Below are 14,226 nucleotides of genomic sequence, written 5' to 3'. Positions count from 1 at the left end.
AAACCAGCCCTGCTCAGGCCTTGCCTCACCCTCGGTAACCCAGTCCTGACCCTCGGTTCCAGCCTCTGACCCCAGCTCTGATGCTGGGCTCCGATTCCTGGCTACCGACTCCCCCTCTGCCCTGGCTCCTGCTCCAACTGCAAGGCATGCCTGCCACATCCCAGTCCTGTGCCCCTGTGCTCCAGCTGCCCCTCTGGGGGAACCTGCTGGGGCTCGGTGGAGGGTTTGGGCCGGGCGGGGGAGGGAAGGACCGGGCAGGTGATGCAAAGGGTGCTCTCTCTTTAACTCGGAAAACCACGAGCTCACCAGATCGCTGACTAGTGGGAGGGATTTGCGTCCAGGCTTAATATCAGGCATGCTGTCAATGCAACGCAGAAACTTTACCGCCGCTCCCCTGCGGTACAAACCAGCCAGCCAGCACCACAGAAAAGAGAACAGAAACACAGCCATGTTAAACGGAGCGAGCGAGGCAAACGAGGCGAAGAGCGCCTGAGCCGGATTAAAGGAGGAGGGGGCCACTGACGGGCAAGCGGGGAGGCTGAGTGGCAGCCCCACCAGCCCTTTGGTTAACCCGGCTCGGGCCAGATCCGCGGCGCACTCCAGCGGGGGAAGAGCAGACAAGCCAGGGAAGCCAGCGGCATTAGGAGGAGCCTCACCAAATCGCTAACTAGGGGGATTGGCTTTCTCTTTCGTATGTCGGGCATGCTGTCAATAATGATCAGACCGCCGCCAGGCCTGGAAGAGAGACAAGAGTCAGAGGGGGCGGGACAGGGAGACCGATGGAGACACCCACGCACACAGGGGCCTGTGCTCTGCCCAGCGCCCGGCAGCTGTTCGCGGGCTGCCTGCCAGCGGAGATGCTCCGTGGCTACCGTGGGCCCCTGCCCTACCTGCGTCCCCGCCCTGCAGGGGGGACAGCGGATGGGTCAATGTAGTGGTGGGTCCATTGGCCTCGGCTGGCCCACACCCTGCCCCAAGCCCCCTTCGAGCCACAGAGTTGAAGGCCAGAAGGGACCGCCCGATCAGCCCGCCAGATTTCCTGTAGATCACAGCACCAGATCCCGCCCAGCTGCCCCGGCATTCAGCCCATCTGTTGTGCCCATTCCTGCCCAGGCAAAGGGGAACGGAGCAGGGTCTGAAACCATGCACAAGAGTCACCAGCCACTCCTGCGCATGTCCCCTCCTTGCCACAGAGACCCTGCAGTTGCACAGCCAGGGAGAGACCACAGCTCAGCACAGCAGCAGCTATGCAGCAGTGAAAGGGCCGGGGGTGGGAAGTGGGGCTGGGCAGGGAGACCACAAACACTGGCTGGGGGCAGGGATGATCCCTCCCAGGGCCTCGCTCGGGGTTCGCTCACACCAGTGCGAATGGGGAGGGACTCGCCCTGAGAAAGGGGGTTTATTCGGAAGAACAAAAATGTGAATTTCAGTAAGTTTCGGCCTTTTGTCAACGGTGGGTCCTGGAACTTTGCTCCCATGCTGGTTTCAATGGAAAATGCTGCGCGCTGGGGCTGGCTTTGGGGTTTCTGAGTCAGGGGCAGCATTTTGCCCCCACTGTGCACAGAAGCGAACAAGGAAGCGAGGTGCCCGGGAGCGGATGATCCAGCCCCCTCGGCTCCGTAGGGTACAATCTCCTTTACAGCTACACTGCTGTAACTAGTTTGTGCAGAAAGTTTTCCCACTAAAAACCTCCCAGGTTTGTTGCAAGTGAAACGTTTAAGTGTCAATTCAGATGAAATCTTGGATCTTTCCCGCCCTAAACGTCAGAACGGGCGTTTTTGTCCCCAAGCGACACTCCGAAAAGCGGTGCTTTGGACTGACAGGGCTGCTTTGTTTTGGGGGTTTGAGTTTAAAGCCAGATAAAGCCTTTCACGTTGTGACGCAACGTGCATTTTGCCTCACCCCGGCGTTTTGCTCGGGGTCGTTGGACTGTTTGCTGTGGCAAGGGAATGACTGGAAGGGGAAATGAAAAGGCTTGTTTTGGTTTGAAACGTCAGTTAGAAACTTGAAATCTCAGGGAAAAACCTGCTGGTTTTCTGACCCGCTCCAATAGCTACTTAGCCCAGGCTGGGAGTTCCGGAGACCCAGTGCCACCGCCTTGGGATGGGAGCCAGAGAGAACCCCAGAGCTGCCCACGTTCGGCAGCCTCAGTACAGAACACTCTTGCCATTCATCACAGCTGAGCTGTGTGTCTTCTGAGGGACATGGCAGGTGGGGGCTTCTCTGACTAATTCTGGGTCTCTCCACACAGATCCAGGAGACCAGAGCTCCCTGGAAGCAGGTCCCACTATATCTGCCATGGGGGAAGTGTGGCTGATACATCTCCCTGCCTCTCGAGGGATGGCTGGCAGCTTGGCCTCATGCCCTCAGCCAGAGATGTCACTGCCTCTTCATCTCAGCCAGCCAGCCCCTAGGGGAACTCAGCCTCCTCTTCCCCTGGGAAGTCGGACACGCAGGGCCCTTCCCGAGAGGTTTGGAAGACAGGACTGTGACATGCCGCCCGGGAAGGGGACCGAACGTGGCATGTCCAGAGAGCAAAGGGCATCACACACACATCGATGCTTGGCACATCCTGGGCACTTAGAGCACAGAAAGGGGGTGGGAACCTGCTGCAACCTGCAGCACAGGGGTCGGTGACAGCCGGACACACTTGCTCTTTTCTCTTCTTCCTCGGCTTGTTCCGCCCGATTCGTTCCAGTGGAGACGTGGAGCAGTTTGCTGGCTTGCATCCCTGGATGGGTGCTGCTGGTGCCTGGCAGATCTGCACCACCCTCCCGTTCCAGTAACTGACCTGTGCCCAGGGGAACGGCCTACGGAAAAGGCCCAACTCTGAAAAATGGACCCACTGTGGCTGTCGTGGGCTGGGGAGATGCATCTCGTTCCATAGTGCTCCCCGCCCCACAGGGCCACTCCATAAGGCTCACATATCTAAGATGTCCCCCCACCCCAGCCCCCAACGCCAGGGAACATCAGCATTCCTCCTGACAACAGGCTCAGGTTTCGCAGATGCCATGGGGCTGGAAGACAGAGAGATTTCAGGTTTGCCCGGTTACTCACCCGCCTTTAAACCACAGCGACTTCGCCTCGCCAGATCCTTCTCCCCGGGCCTGTAGGACAGACAGACAGAGTCAGTGGTGCCTCCCGGCCAGGCAGCTAGCTGGGGCGAGCCACAAGCAGCATATTTACTGGGGCTTCCCTGTGCTGAAGAACAAGTGCTTGGAGACACACGGGGAGCGTTGAACAACAACACACAGCGCAGCAGACATGGGGGGGGGGGGCTTGTGTGGGTTGGGGGGCAGGGAATAAAATATATTAGAGAGTCCGGAGATGAATGAGCAAAATAACAGCTGCATTTAACCAAGAGCTAAATTCAACTAGATGAGCAGAAGAAACAAAACGCCCAGCACTCTGGCCATGCAGATTCTAGCAAGGAACTCTGTTGCCGAGCAGTTTGACAAAGCTGATTAACCCGTTGCTGGTAACACAGAAACTACAGAGGCCATGTGCTGGGGAAATCCGGAAGCCAATGAATTGATCAGAAAAGTTTGACTGGTCTGTTCCATCCAGAACTCTTTTGGAAGATGTTGGACTGGCAGAGTATATGGGATGCTGAGTATATCTGGGATGGGCTGTTGCAGAGGGATGTTGGTAGAGACCAGACATCCATGGAGGACTTTGCTTTCCCAATTGATTTTTCACTTGCCAAGACTGGGAAAAAATCTGGGGGTGCAGCAGAGCCTGGGGGAGAACAGGAGCAAACACCAGTGACGGCCCCTCAGTGTGACACCCCATCCTTCCCGCACACACACACATGCGCACACGTGCACACACACACGCACACACAGCAGGATGGGCACACGCAGCACGGGTCTGGGTTCAAGCGAACATGCTTACCTGCATGCGGGCCACCGCCCTACCCCGCGGGGAGGGGAGACGCGGCCACAAGGGCCAGGGTGGTGAACAACTGAAAAGAGAAGCAGCGGGGGGGGAAATCGATGCCCCAGGGGGGCGAATCCGGAACCAAAAGAAAAAGAAAAGATGGAGAATGGAGTCTAAAAACAGAACAAAAAATGGTCAACTCAATAAAAGCAACGGGGGGTGGGGATGGGGGAGGGAGCCACGTGGACAGATCAACGTCTACATGAACCAGACACAGCCGGGAGTGAGCTCTGCCGGGTCGCCTGCTGCAGCGCTCCGAACTCTACCCTTCTCCTGGGGAAGAAGTCCTGCTCGGGGGCTAGGGGAACGTCTACACAGCACCCGAGCTAGCCTGAATCCGGTGAGCACAGCTGGCAGCCAGAAGACAGCACCGCAGGGGCTACAGCTTGGGTAACCCAAGCCCAGTGCGGACTCCGGGTCCACACTGGGCCCGCTAGCCCACTCCGAAGCCTGTGCGGCGCTGTCGTCACGTAGCCGTGCCCGCTGGATTCAGGCCAGTTCAGGGAGGCTGGCCCATGCCCACCTTGTGCTGTGTAGACGTAGCCTGAAGTGCCACTGACTTCACTGGGAACACACAGCTCTTCAGTGCTTTGCTGGGCAGGTGCATGCGGTGACACAGGCAGGCTTGCTCGGCTCTGCCCAAAGCCCCCCTCCTGATTTCCCCCAGCTCCCCTACCCCGCAGCTTGGCCAACAGTCTCCAGCACTCCAGGGCCGTGCACTAGCTGCCCCGGGACTTGCTCTGCAGGTTCTCGTTAGATGAGGAAACCTCCTGCTCCTTTCCATGAAGGGTGGCTTGGCCAGTGCTGCCTGGCTGATGGCAAGGAGGCCCTGAGCCCATGATCTCTGGCAAGGGCAAACGGGAGAAGCTGGAGGGCTTTCACCCTCGGCTGGGACCCACCAGGCCCAGTGAGCCAGGGCTGCACAAGGCCATGCCTTTGCTAACCCCCTCCCCACGGCCCCGGGAGTCGGCTCCCGTCCGATTCCAACCCAGGGCTGCACTGGTGAGGGAAAGTCGTCAATCTGCCTTGTCTAAGTCCTCTTTGGACAGATCCCTGCCAGCCCCCTGTCGGCTGGTGGGGGCAGGAGGGGCGCACTCACCTCTTGCAGCTGCATGCAAACCTTGTTGAATGCTCTTAGCCAGTTGGCCTTGGCTCGGGACTTGGCGTCCTGGACTTCCACCTCCTCCCGCTCTCTGTAACTGGACAGACAGATCAGGCATTTAGTGGGGCCTCACTCGGGGGGGGGGGGGGGGGGTCGGGTCAGACCCAGCCCGGGGGATGGCACCCAGCCAACGTACACAGACACCCATGTCTGCAACTTTCCCACAGAGACAGAGTGTTTGATGAAGGCAGTGTGTGTGTGTGTGTGTGTGTGTGTGTGTGTGTGTGTGTGTGTGTCCGTCTTGCTTTTTGTTTCAGCTGTTTAGCCAATGTTGCATGAACTATTTATTTCCAGCTCACCAGCGATGGGATCTTCAGCAAGCCTGGAATTCACCGGGAATTAGCTAAACATCTCTGCAAAGGCAAAATGCCCTTGTCTACCCATTTTTTCCTTTGCCCTCCAGGGCATGGCACTGCTGACACACACAGTCTATGGGAAGGCTGAGAGGTAGAGGTTGCTCACCTCCCTCTGGGCTGGTAAGGGAGAACAGAGTGGCACTTAACGGGATGTGGTATCCAGAATCAGACGTGATCCAAAATTAAGCTGTTAACACAAAAAAGCGAGCTGCAAAGGGAAGGGAAGTGACTTGGCTGCAAAGCTGGGAACAGAACCCAGGAGTCCTGACTCCCAGCCTCACGCTTGTTTGTGGGCCCTGCCCTGGGGCATCGGCACGAAAGCAGCGATAGGAAAGCTCAGAAAGTTTGGAGGTTCAAGTTCAGATAAGCACCCAACCACCACGACTGCTCCTCTGAAAGGTCACTTGGCTTCTGCGCTAGCCAAGCCCCTTGGAGCTGCCAAGCCAGGCTGGAAGTCTCCCTCCCAATATCACAGTTCTTGCAGCTTCTGCATGGGCTGGGCCTCAGACAGGAAACAGATGGAGGCACAGTACTGCGGGACTTCTGCTTCTGGTCCCAGGATGTGCAGAACTGCAGTGAAAATTAAGCGCCAATTCCTCCAGGAAAGGGCTGTCAAAGATTTCTGCCCAAACGCCATCCCATATCTCGAGTCATTTCATCCAGTCAAGTAAGTGAACAATGCCTCAGGAGGGTTGGAGTCTGCAGCCATCACTGCAAACACACAGACTGCTACCACTTGAGCTGGAGAAGTAACCGTCAGGGGTAAGTAGCAGTAGTAGGTTGTTATCTTCTATGTTGACCCCAACCCCCCCACTGGCAGGAGACGTTGAGTGCAGAACACACACTTTACAAGCATGTTGCATGAGGCTTTATGAGAATCATCTGAGATTCCCCATCCCTTCTTAATTTGATATAGATATATAATGGTTTTTATAAACCAGTGGTTTTTTTGCCTCTGTCTTCACAAACAAGGTCAGCTCCCAGACTGCTGCACTGGGCAGCACAGTATGGGGAGAAGGTGACCAGCCCTCTGTGGAGAAAGAAGTGGTTTGGGACTATTTAGAAAAACAGGACGTGCACAAGTCCATGGGGCCGGATGCGCTGCATCCGAGGGTGCTAAAGGAGTTGGCGGATGAGATTGCAGAGCCATTAGCCATTATTTTTGAAAACTCATGGCGATCGGGGGAGGTCCCGGATGACTGGGAAAAGGCTAATGTAGTGCCCATCTTTAAAAAAGGGAAGGAGGAGGATCCGGGGAACTACAGGCCAGTCAGCCTCACCTCAGTCCCTGGAAAAATCATGGAGCAGGTCCTCAAGGAATCAATTATGAAACACTTAGAGGAGAGGAAAGTGATCAGGAACAGTCAGCATGGATTCACCAAGGGGAAGTCGTGCCTGACTAACCTAATTGCCTTCTATGAGGAGATAACTGGCTCTGTGGATGAGGGGAAAGCAGTGGATGTGTTATTCCTTGACTTTAGCAAAGCTTTTGATACGGTCTCCCACAGTATTCTTGCTGCCAAGTTAAAGAAGTATGGGCTGGATGAATGGACTGTAAGGTGGATAGAAAGCTGGCTAGATTGTCGGGCTCAACGGGTAATGATCAATGGCTCCATGTCTAGTTGGCAGCCAGTTTCAAGCGGAGTGCCCCAAGGGTCGGTCCTGGGGCCGGTTTTGTTTAATATCTTTATTAATGATCTAGAGGATGGAGTGGACTGCACTCTCAGCAAGTTTGCCGATGACACTAAACTAGGAGGCGTGGTAGATACACTAGAGGGTAGGGATCGGATACAGAGGGACCTAGACAAATTAGAGGATTGGGCCAAAAGAAACCTGATGAGGTTCAACAAGGACAAGTGCAGAGTCCTGCACTTAGGACGGAAGAATCCCATGCACAGCTACAGACTAGGGACCGAATGGCTAGGTAGCAGTTCTGCAGAAAAGGACCTAGGGGTCACAGTGGACGAGAAGCTGGATATGAGTCAACAGTGTGCTCTTGTTGCCTAGAAGGCTAACGGCATTTTGGGCTGTATAAGTAGGGGCATTGCCAGCAGATCGAGGGACGTGATCGTTCCCCTTTATTCGACATTGGTGAGGCCTCATCTGGAGTACTGTGTCCAGTTTTGGGCCCCACACTACAAGAAGGATGTGGAAAAATTGGAAAGAGTCCAGCGGAGGGCAACAAAAATGATTAGGGGTCTGGAGTGCATGATTTATGAGGAGAGGCTGAGGGAACTGGGATTGTTTAGTCTCCAGAAGAGAAGAATGAGGGGGGATTTGATAGCAGCCTACAACTACCTGAGGGGGGGTTCCAAAGAGGATGGAGCTCGGCTGTTCTCAATGGTGGCAGATGACAGAACAAGGAGCAATGGTCTCAAGTTGCAGTGGGGGAGGTCTAGGTTGGATATTAGGAAACACTATTTCACTAGGAGGTTGGTGAAGCACTGGAATGCGTTACCTAGGGAGGTGGTGGAGTCTCCTTCCTTAGAGGTTTTTAAGGCCCGGCTTGACAAAGCCCTGGCTGGGATGATTTAGTTGGGAATTGGTCCTGCTTTGAGCAGGGGGTTGGACTAGATGACCTCCTGAGGTCCCTTCCAACCCTGATATTCTATGATTCTATGATAATTCCAAAGCTCACTGTGTGCTCTTTTAAATAAGAGCTTAGGTCTATAAACAAAGGAAGAAACCCAAGAAAGAAGTCCATGGCTGCGTCCTCTCCATTTTGGAGCGATTCTGCTCACCCAGCCATAGAAAAGTAGATCTGTTCAATATTAAAAGCAGAGACCAACATCTGTGAATTATTCACATCATTCCAGGGATGCAACCATCACATTTCTTCATCTCTGCAACTCGGGAGGAGATGGATGGGCTTTTATCTGCAGCCTGGAAAGATAAACGCCCTCCAGGAAGTTTTCTTCCTGCTTTAATCCAACACCCAGGTAATAGACTGACGCCCCTCCAGAGCCCCCCTGGCTCTGATACAGTGAACACCAGAGCTACACCGCGGTTTACGTGACTCCAGTCAGTGAATTAAATCCGACACTGGTTGAAAACCGCAGTACGGCACGAAGGCTGTACTCATGCAGCCAGCAAAGCAGCTGCTGTGGGCTCTTCGGAAAGGGGGAGTGGTTTAAAGTGAAAACTTTTAAAGGTTTAAAAAAAATTTAAGAGGCCAAAAATTGTCTGAAAGTTAGTTCCTCCATCCAGAGTTGGGAACCAGAACAAAAGGGGCCTGATTTTCCAGAGGGGCTGGGCCCCCAACATTTGGGCCTTCCCCCTCCCACCGGAGGGACCTGCTGTGACGTTATTGATATAATCTGGGACCATATAGATCATTGTTGCAACCAAAGTCCTGTAGTGGCACGCAAATCTTGTATAAAGGGGGTCAAATGGGGTGTCTAAGACAAGGTTATGGTTTACTGGTTATGATTAGGCTGTCTATGTGTGTGTATCAATTTTGTAGTTGAAGTTATGAATATTGGCTCTATACTGTCTGTATTTCAAACTTATGCTATGCTTCTGGGTGACATCCCAGACAAGCTGGTGTTAGCTCTGCCTAGCCTGCTTGATGGCCCATTAAGGACCATCAGCTATACAATGGACCCATTGAGAGAAGGCAAATATGCCTTCAGACTCAGCAAAGTATGCAGGAACTTGCCCATGTGACTCCAGACTCCATTTTGCTGTAATTTTCCACAGTAAGGACAAAGAGGTGTTCTTACACCTGGAAAAGACTATATAAGGCTGATGCCTCATTTCCATCTTGTCTTCAATCCTGCTTCATACCTCTGGAGGAACTTTGCTACAAGCTGAAGCTTTGAACAAAGGACTGAAGACCCATCCCAGCGGGGGATGTACTCCAGAGACTTGATTTGAACCTGCAGTTTATTCTATCGCTGCTGCAAGCCTGAACCAAGAACTTTGCCATTCCTGTATGTCATTGATTCCATTTAACCAATTCTAACTCTCATCTCTATCTTTTTCCTTTTATGAATAAACCTTTAGATTTTAGATTCTAAAGGATTGGCAACAGCGTGATTTGTGGTTAAGATCTGAGTTGTATATTGACCTGGGTTTGGGGCTTGGTCCTTTGGGATCAGGAGAACCTTTTTCTTTTACTGGGGTCTTGGTTTTCATAACCATTTGTCCCCATAACGAGTGGCACTGGTGGTGATACTGGGAAACTGGGGTGTCTAAGGAGATTGCTTGTGAGATTTGCGGTTAGCCAGTGGGGTGAGACCGAAGTCCTCTTAGTCTGGCTGGTTTGGTTTGCCTTAGAGGTGGAAAAAACCCCAGCCTTGGGCTGTAACTGCCCTGTTTGAGCAATTTGTCCTGAGTTGGCACTCTCAGTTGGGTTCCGCCAGAACCGCATTGTCACACCTGCATATGGGGGCAAATTGGACCCTTTCCATTTCAACCAAAAAGGGAGCTTTACCCCGCCTTGTGGAAATGCCGGCCGGCCCATCAGCGCCTCCCTGCTGGCTCAGGAACGGCTAGACCAGGGTGATGTGAGGAACACTTGTGCCTTAAATGAAATGAGACACCGAGCTTCTTTCCACCTGACTCTGATGGGGGTTAAAGATCCCATGATGACACTTCAAGAGAATACAGCCGAGCCCCGGCGTCGTGGTCAGCGCTCCCCTCCCAGCAGGGCCGGCTCTAGCGTTTTTGCTGCCCCAAGCAGAAAAACAAACAAAACAAACCAAAAAAAGGCTGCGATCGCAAGCGGCGGCAGCTCTACCGCCGCTTCATTCTATGGCAGCAATTCGGCGGCAGGTCCTTCGCTCCGAGAGGGAGTGACGGCCCCGCCGCCGAACGGCCGGATGTGCCGCCCCCCCTCTTCATTGGCCGCCCCAGGCACCTGCTTGCTAGGCTGGTGCCTGGAGCCGGCCCTGCCTCCCAGCACGGCTGGCTGCAAGCGCTACTGTTGAGCGTAGGCTGCATCTTCTGCTTGTGTGAATTTTTCATATTGTTTTGTATGAAGAGTGTGTGTGCCTCAGTTTCCCCTAGGTGGTGCATGTTGACTGGGGTGAGAGGGAAGGGTTGTTTACTCTTTGCAGAGACCCAGAGATACAGGCGTGACCAATTCCTAGCTGCCAGGGGGCCATGGACAGTGCAGAAGACAATGGCCACTCCAATTGCCTGGGCTCTTAGGAAGCCAGTGGGGCGTGAGCAGCTGGAGGACAAAGGACTGAAGAGGGGCCAGGTGGGGTAGGTAAGTGTGGGCTGCTGGAAGCCGCGAGAAGAGCTCAGAGGGTCTGGACTGACCCCGATGGACTTTGCTGTAACTTTCCATTTTCTGTGGTAACGAAGGACTTTCTACGCTGTGTTCCAGACGTCTGAGAAACCCTCCGGCTGCTACAGGGGCAGGAAGTTGGGGTGCACTGCTCCCTTTCGGGGTGCAAGTCTTCTCCAGGTGTCCAAGCCAGGCGGACTCGCTGAGGGGAGCACCTGGCGTGACCCAGGGGGGCTGAAGGCTCGGCGGTTGGGTCCCAGGAGCAGTGAAGCCGAGGGGCTGACCCCAGTGGGGGTGTGACCCTGAGGGGACTGACCTGCTGAAGGGCTCCTCACAGGGACTGTTGCAGAGCTGCCTGAGAGCACCAGACCTGTGGACCAGGGACAGGTTGGCAGGCCCATCACTGCTTGCAGCTCGCTGTTAGCGTGCCAAAGGTGCCAGTGCGGACCCAGGCTCAGCACCCGGTTCCGGGGGCTTCCCGTTTGCTAAGGCTGCCACTGCACCAGGCTTTTCCTCCCAAACCTTTCCCCTGGGCGCTGGCCCCAGGGGGTGGGGCAGCATGTCTGGCCCTGCTCAGAGAAGGTCTGGGTGCCCCGGTGGTAAAGCCATCGCCAGCTTGGGATCAAGGCACCACAGCCACTTCAGGCTCCTGGGGACCAGGTGCAGGGGCTTGCTCCAGCTGCCGCTGGCATGAAGGGAAAGGCTCCACGGGCACCAATGAGAGCAGGACGGGGCCCTAAGGCTGGTTCAGAACGTCAGCCCAGGGCCCCTCCTCCACGCCTACGGCCCAGTCGCCGTGCGGCAGTGGGGTACCCAGCAAGCAGCCGGGCACAGGACACATTCATGGCAGCCACATGCTCCCCCCCGTGGCTTGTGTAGCAGTGGACCACAATGTCTACGGAGCTCATGTCCCCACTAGCGTGCCGGGCCCACGGGTCGCTAGCGTGAGCTCCCCACGGGTCGCTAGCGTGCCGCGCCCACAGGTCACTAGCGTGAGCTCCCCACGGGTCGCTAGTGTGCTGGGTCCACTGGTCGCTAGCGTGAGCTCCCCACGGGTCACTAGTGTGCTGGGTCCACGGGTCGCTAGCGTGAGCTCCCCACGGGTCGCTAGCATGAGCTCCCCACGGGTCGCTAGTGTGCCGGGTCCACGGGTCGCTAGTGTGCCGGGTCCACGGGTCGCTAGTGTGAGCTCCCCACGGGTCACTAGTGTGCTGGGTCCACGGGTCGCTAGCGTGAGCTCCCCATGGGTCACTAGCGTGCCAGCCCCATGGGTCACTAGCATGCCGGGCCCATGAGTTGCTAGCGTGAGCTCCCTGGGTCGCTAGCGTGAGCTCCCCACGGGTTGCTAGCGTGCCGGGTCCATGGGTCACTGGCGTGACATACACACCGTGAGTTGTTACTGCCCATCATGGCCGCCCAGGACCAGCGCAGGGCCGGGGCATGCAGGAGAGCTGGCCCCACGGACACAGCACACTGCCAGTCCGAGCCACGGGCTCTACGTTCCAGCTCCCTTAGCCAGCACCGGTCACTACACGGCTCAGCCCAGCTGCCTGGCCCCAGGGTGGGGGCGCACCCTAAAGACCCTGAAGGAGAAAACACCACCCACCTGGGAGCCCTTCCTCCCTCCACCAGCCCCCCCCCCTCCTCACCCCTCCGCTGGCTTTGGGGGCTCCGGCTCCGGCGCTCTCTCTGGGACTGGGAGCTCCTCCGCTGCTGGCTTTTCCTGGGGGATCTCTGGAGTTTCCTCCGGGACATACGCTGCCTTCTCTTCCTTCCTCTCCTGCTGCTGCTTCAGTGCTGGCACCTGCGGCAGGGGCACTTGTTGCTTCGCCGGCGGCTGTGGGTAGGGCTCGCGCTCCGGGGGCTTGGCCTCGTCCGCCTCCTGGTCCCGCGGCACCTCGGCCTCCGCCTTGGGGTAGTCCTGCTCGTTCTCGCTGTAGTCCTCGTCCTCCTCCTCGGGGTAGAAGTCCTCCTCCCAGCGGGGCGAGTCGTCGTGGTAGCTGACGGAGCTGTGGCAGGAGTGGTAGGAGTCCCCGTCCCGCTCGTCCAGCTCCGAGCCCCGCAGGCTCTCGTTGTCGGGGTCGAAGTCGTCGCTCAGCTGGGAGCTGCCCTGGCTCAGCTCCCCGGACGAGGCGTAGCGGCTGCTCCCGGTGGGGCTGCGTGGGGCAGGAGGGGGTGGGGTGGAGGGGAGAGAAGGACAGAAGAGGCTTAAAATGGGCCTTTGGGTCCGAGCCGGTTCCCCCTGACCCGTCCAGCCACCTGTATCCCACAGCAGCTCTCGTGCCCTTCCCCAGGCGGCCAGAGCCTTGCTGCCAGGCGGCGCAGCTGAGGGGAAGCGTGCCAGGATGGGCGCCCTGGTACCCACCCGCAGCTTGGGCACGTGGGTGAGCCGGCAGCGGGGGCAGGGAGGGGGAAACGTTGCCGCTTTCCATTCCTTGCTCCTCAGCCCCAGGGGGCTTCGGAGGGGGCCAGTACCACACCGCTGGTCTGGCCCCGATCCTGGGCTTCACGGCTGGGCTAATGGGGAATTAGAGGTTGGCCAGTTAGGCCGGGGTACCTCAGAGACCCCTTGCCCATCCTCTCAGCAGCCCCCAGGTGGCAGAAAGAGCAGATGTGCCTGTCAGCCAAGACATGCAGTGTCCACCTGGGAGCGGCGCTGCACGGGCAGCCGGGTATATCCCACGCCCATGGTTCCCCCCACTTCCCCCCCGCACCCACCCCATGCCCCTCCACATCCCCACCTGTGTGCCCTTTCCAGCCATTCCCTCTTCTCCCCGTCACTCACTCCTCCATCGCACCCAGAAATCCCCCCCATCATTCCCAACTCTTCCTTCTCCCCACAGCTCCTCTCTCCTGGCCTTCCTTCCCCTCTCCCTCTGCGGCTCACCTCCCCACTGCCCTGCTCCTCCGCCAGCCCACCCCAGACACGCTCCTCGGGCCTCTCCCCACAGGCCGAGCCCACTGCTCAGGGATCCGGTCGGGGTGAGGCTCCGGGAGAGCAAGGTGGAGGGGTCAGAGGGAGGGGGTTAGGGGAGAAGGGGGTCTTTGACAAACCAAACCACTGGACACGAGGATGGAGAAAACCAGGGCGATTCTCCGAGCACCACAGCAACCGCGGTGCCTCTGAGCGGAGAGGCTCACAGTAAGCGCATGCAGACATAGTACAGGGGCACGCCTGGGGATAGGCCGACACCACGTCTCCGGCACCGGCGGTGGAGGGGGGGGCACACACTGGCATGGGTGCCCTTCTGGCTGAGTCCCGCGTTCTGCAGGAAGCCGCTGGAGGGGCCGGTTGCCTGGCCTGGGAGAGTGTGGGTGGCTTGGGGATCGAAGCACCAGGGGAGGTCATCCAAGCTCACAGAGCTGGGACCCGTCACAGAGGGGACCCAGCCAGGTTGTGGTAGAGAAGAGAGGCAAGACCTCCCCACTCCGGGCTCCTCAGCACCCAAACTCCACCCCTCAAGAGAGAATTGAAAGAACCAGAAAAATGCTCCAAAGCACAGGCGTTACCCCTCCCATGTGAGTCCTGGAAA

The 14,226-nt window shown here is 56.9% G+C and overlaps 1 protein-coding gene across 1 annotated transcript in view; it reads right to left on the bottom strand.

Annotated features, from left to right (window-relative positions):
* The window catches only part of LOC135894261 (protein unc-13 homolog A-like), an 82,183-nt gene that overhangs the window by 51,534 nt on the left and 16,423 nt on the right, over positions 1–14,226 (bottom strand). The window contains 7 exon segments of the mRNA XM_065422324.1: positions 657–735; positions 3,058–3,107; positions 3,895–3,990; positions 3,992–4,030; positions 4,032–4,052; positions 5,039–5,132; positions 12,343–12,849. Coding sequence (XP_065278396.1) covers positions 657–735; positions 3,058–3,107; positions 3,895–3,990; positions 3,992–4,030; positions 4,032–4,052; positions 5,039–5,132; positions 12,343–12,849 — 886 coding nt within the window.

The sequence above is a fragment of the Emys orbicularis genome, chromosome 24, assembly GCF_028017835.1.
Source record: "Emys orbicularis isolate rEmyOrb1 chromosome 24, rEmyOrb1.hap1, whole genome shotgun sequence".
In the NCBI taxonomy this organism is placed as follows: domain Eukaryota; kingdom Metazoa; phylum Chordata; order Testudines; family Emydidae; genus Emys; species Emys orbicularis.
The sequence above is the reverse complement of the archived record's forward strand: the minus strand, read 5'-3'. Positions and strand labels throughout refer to the sequence as shown.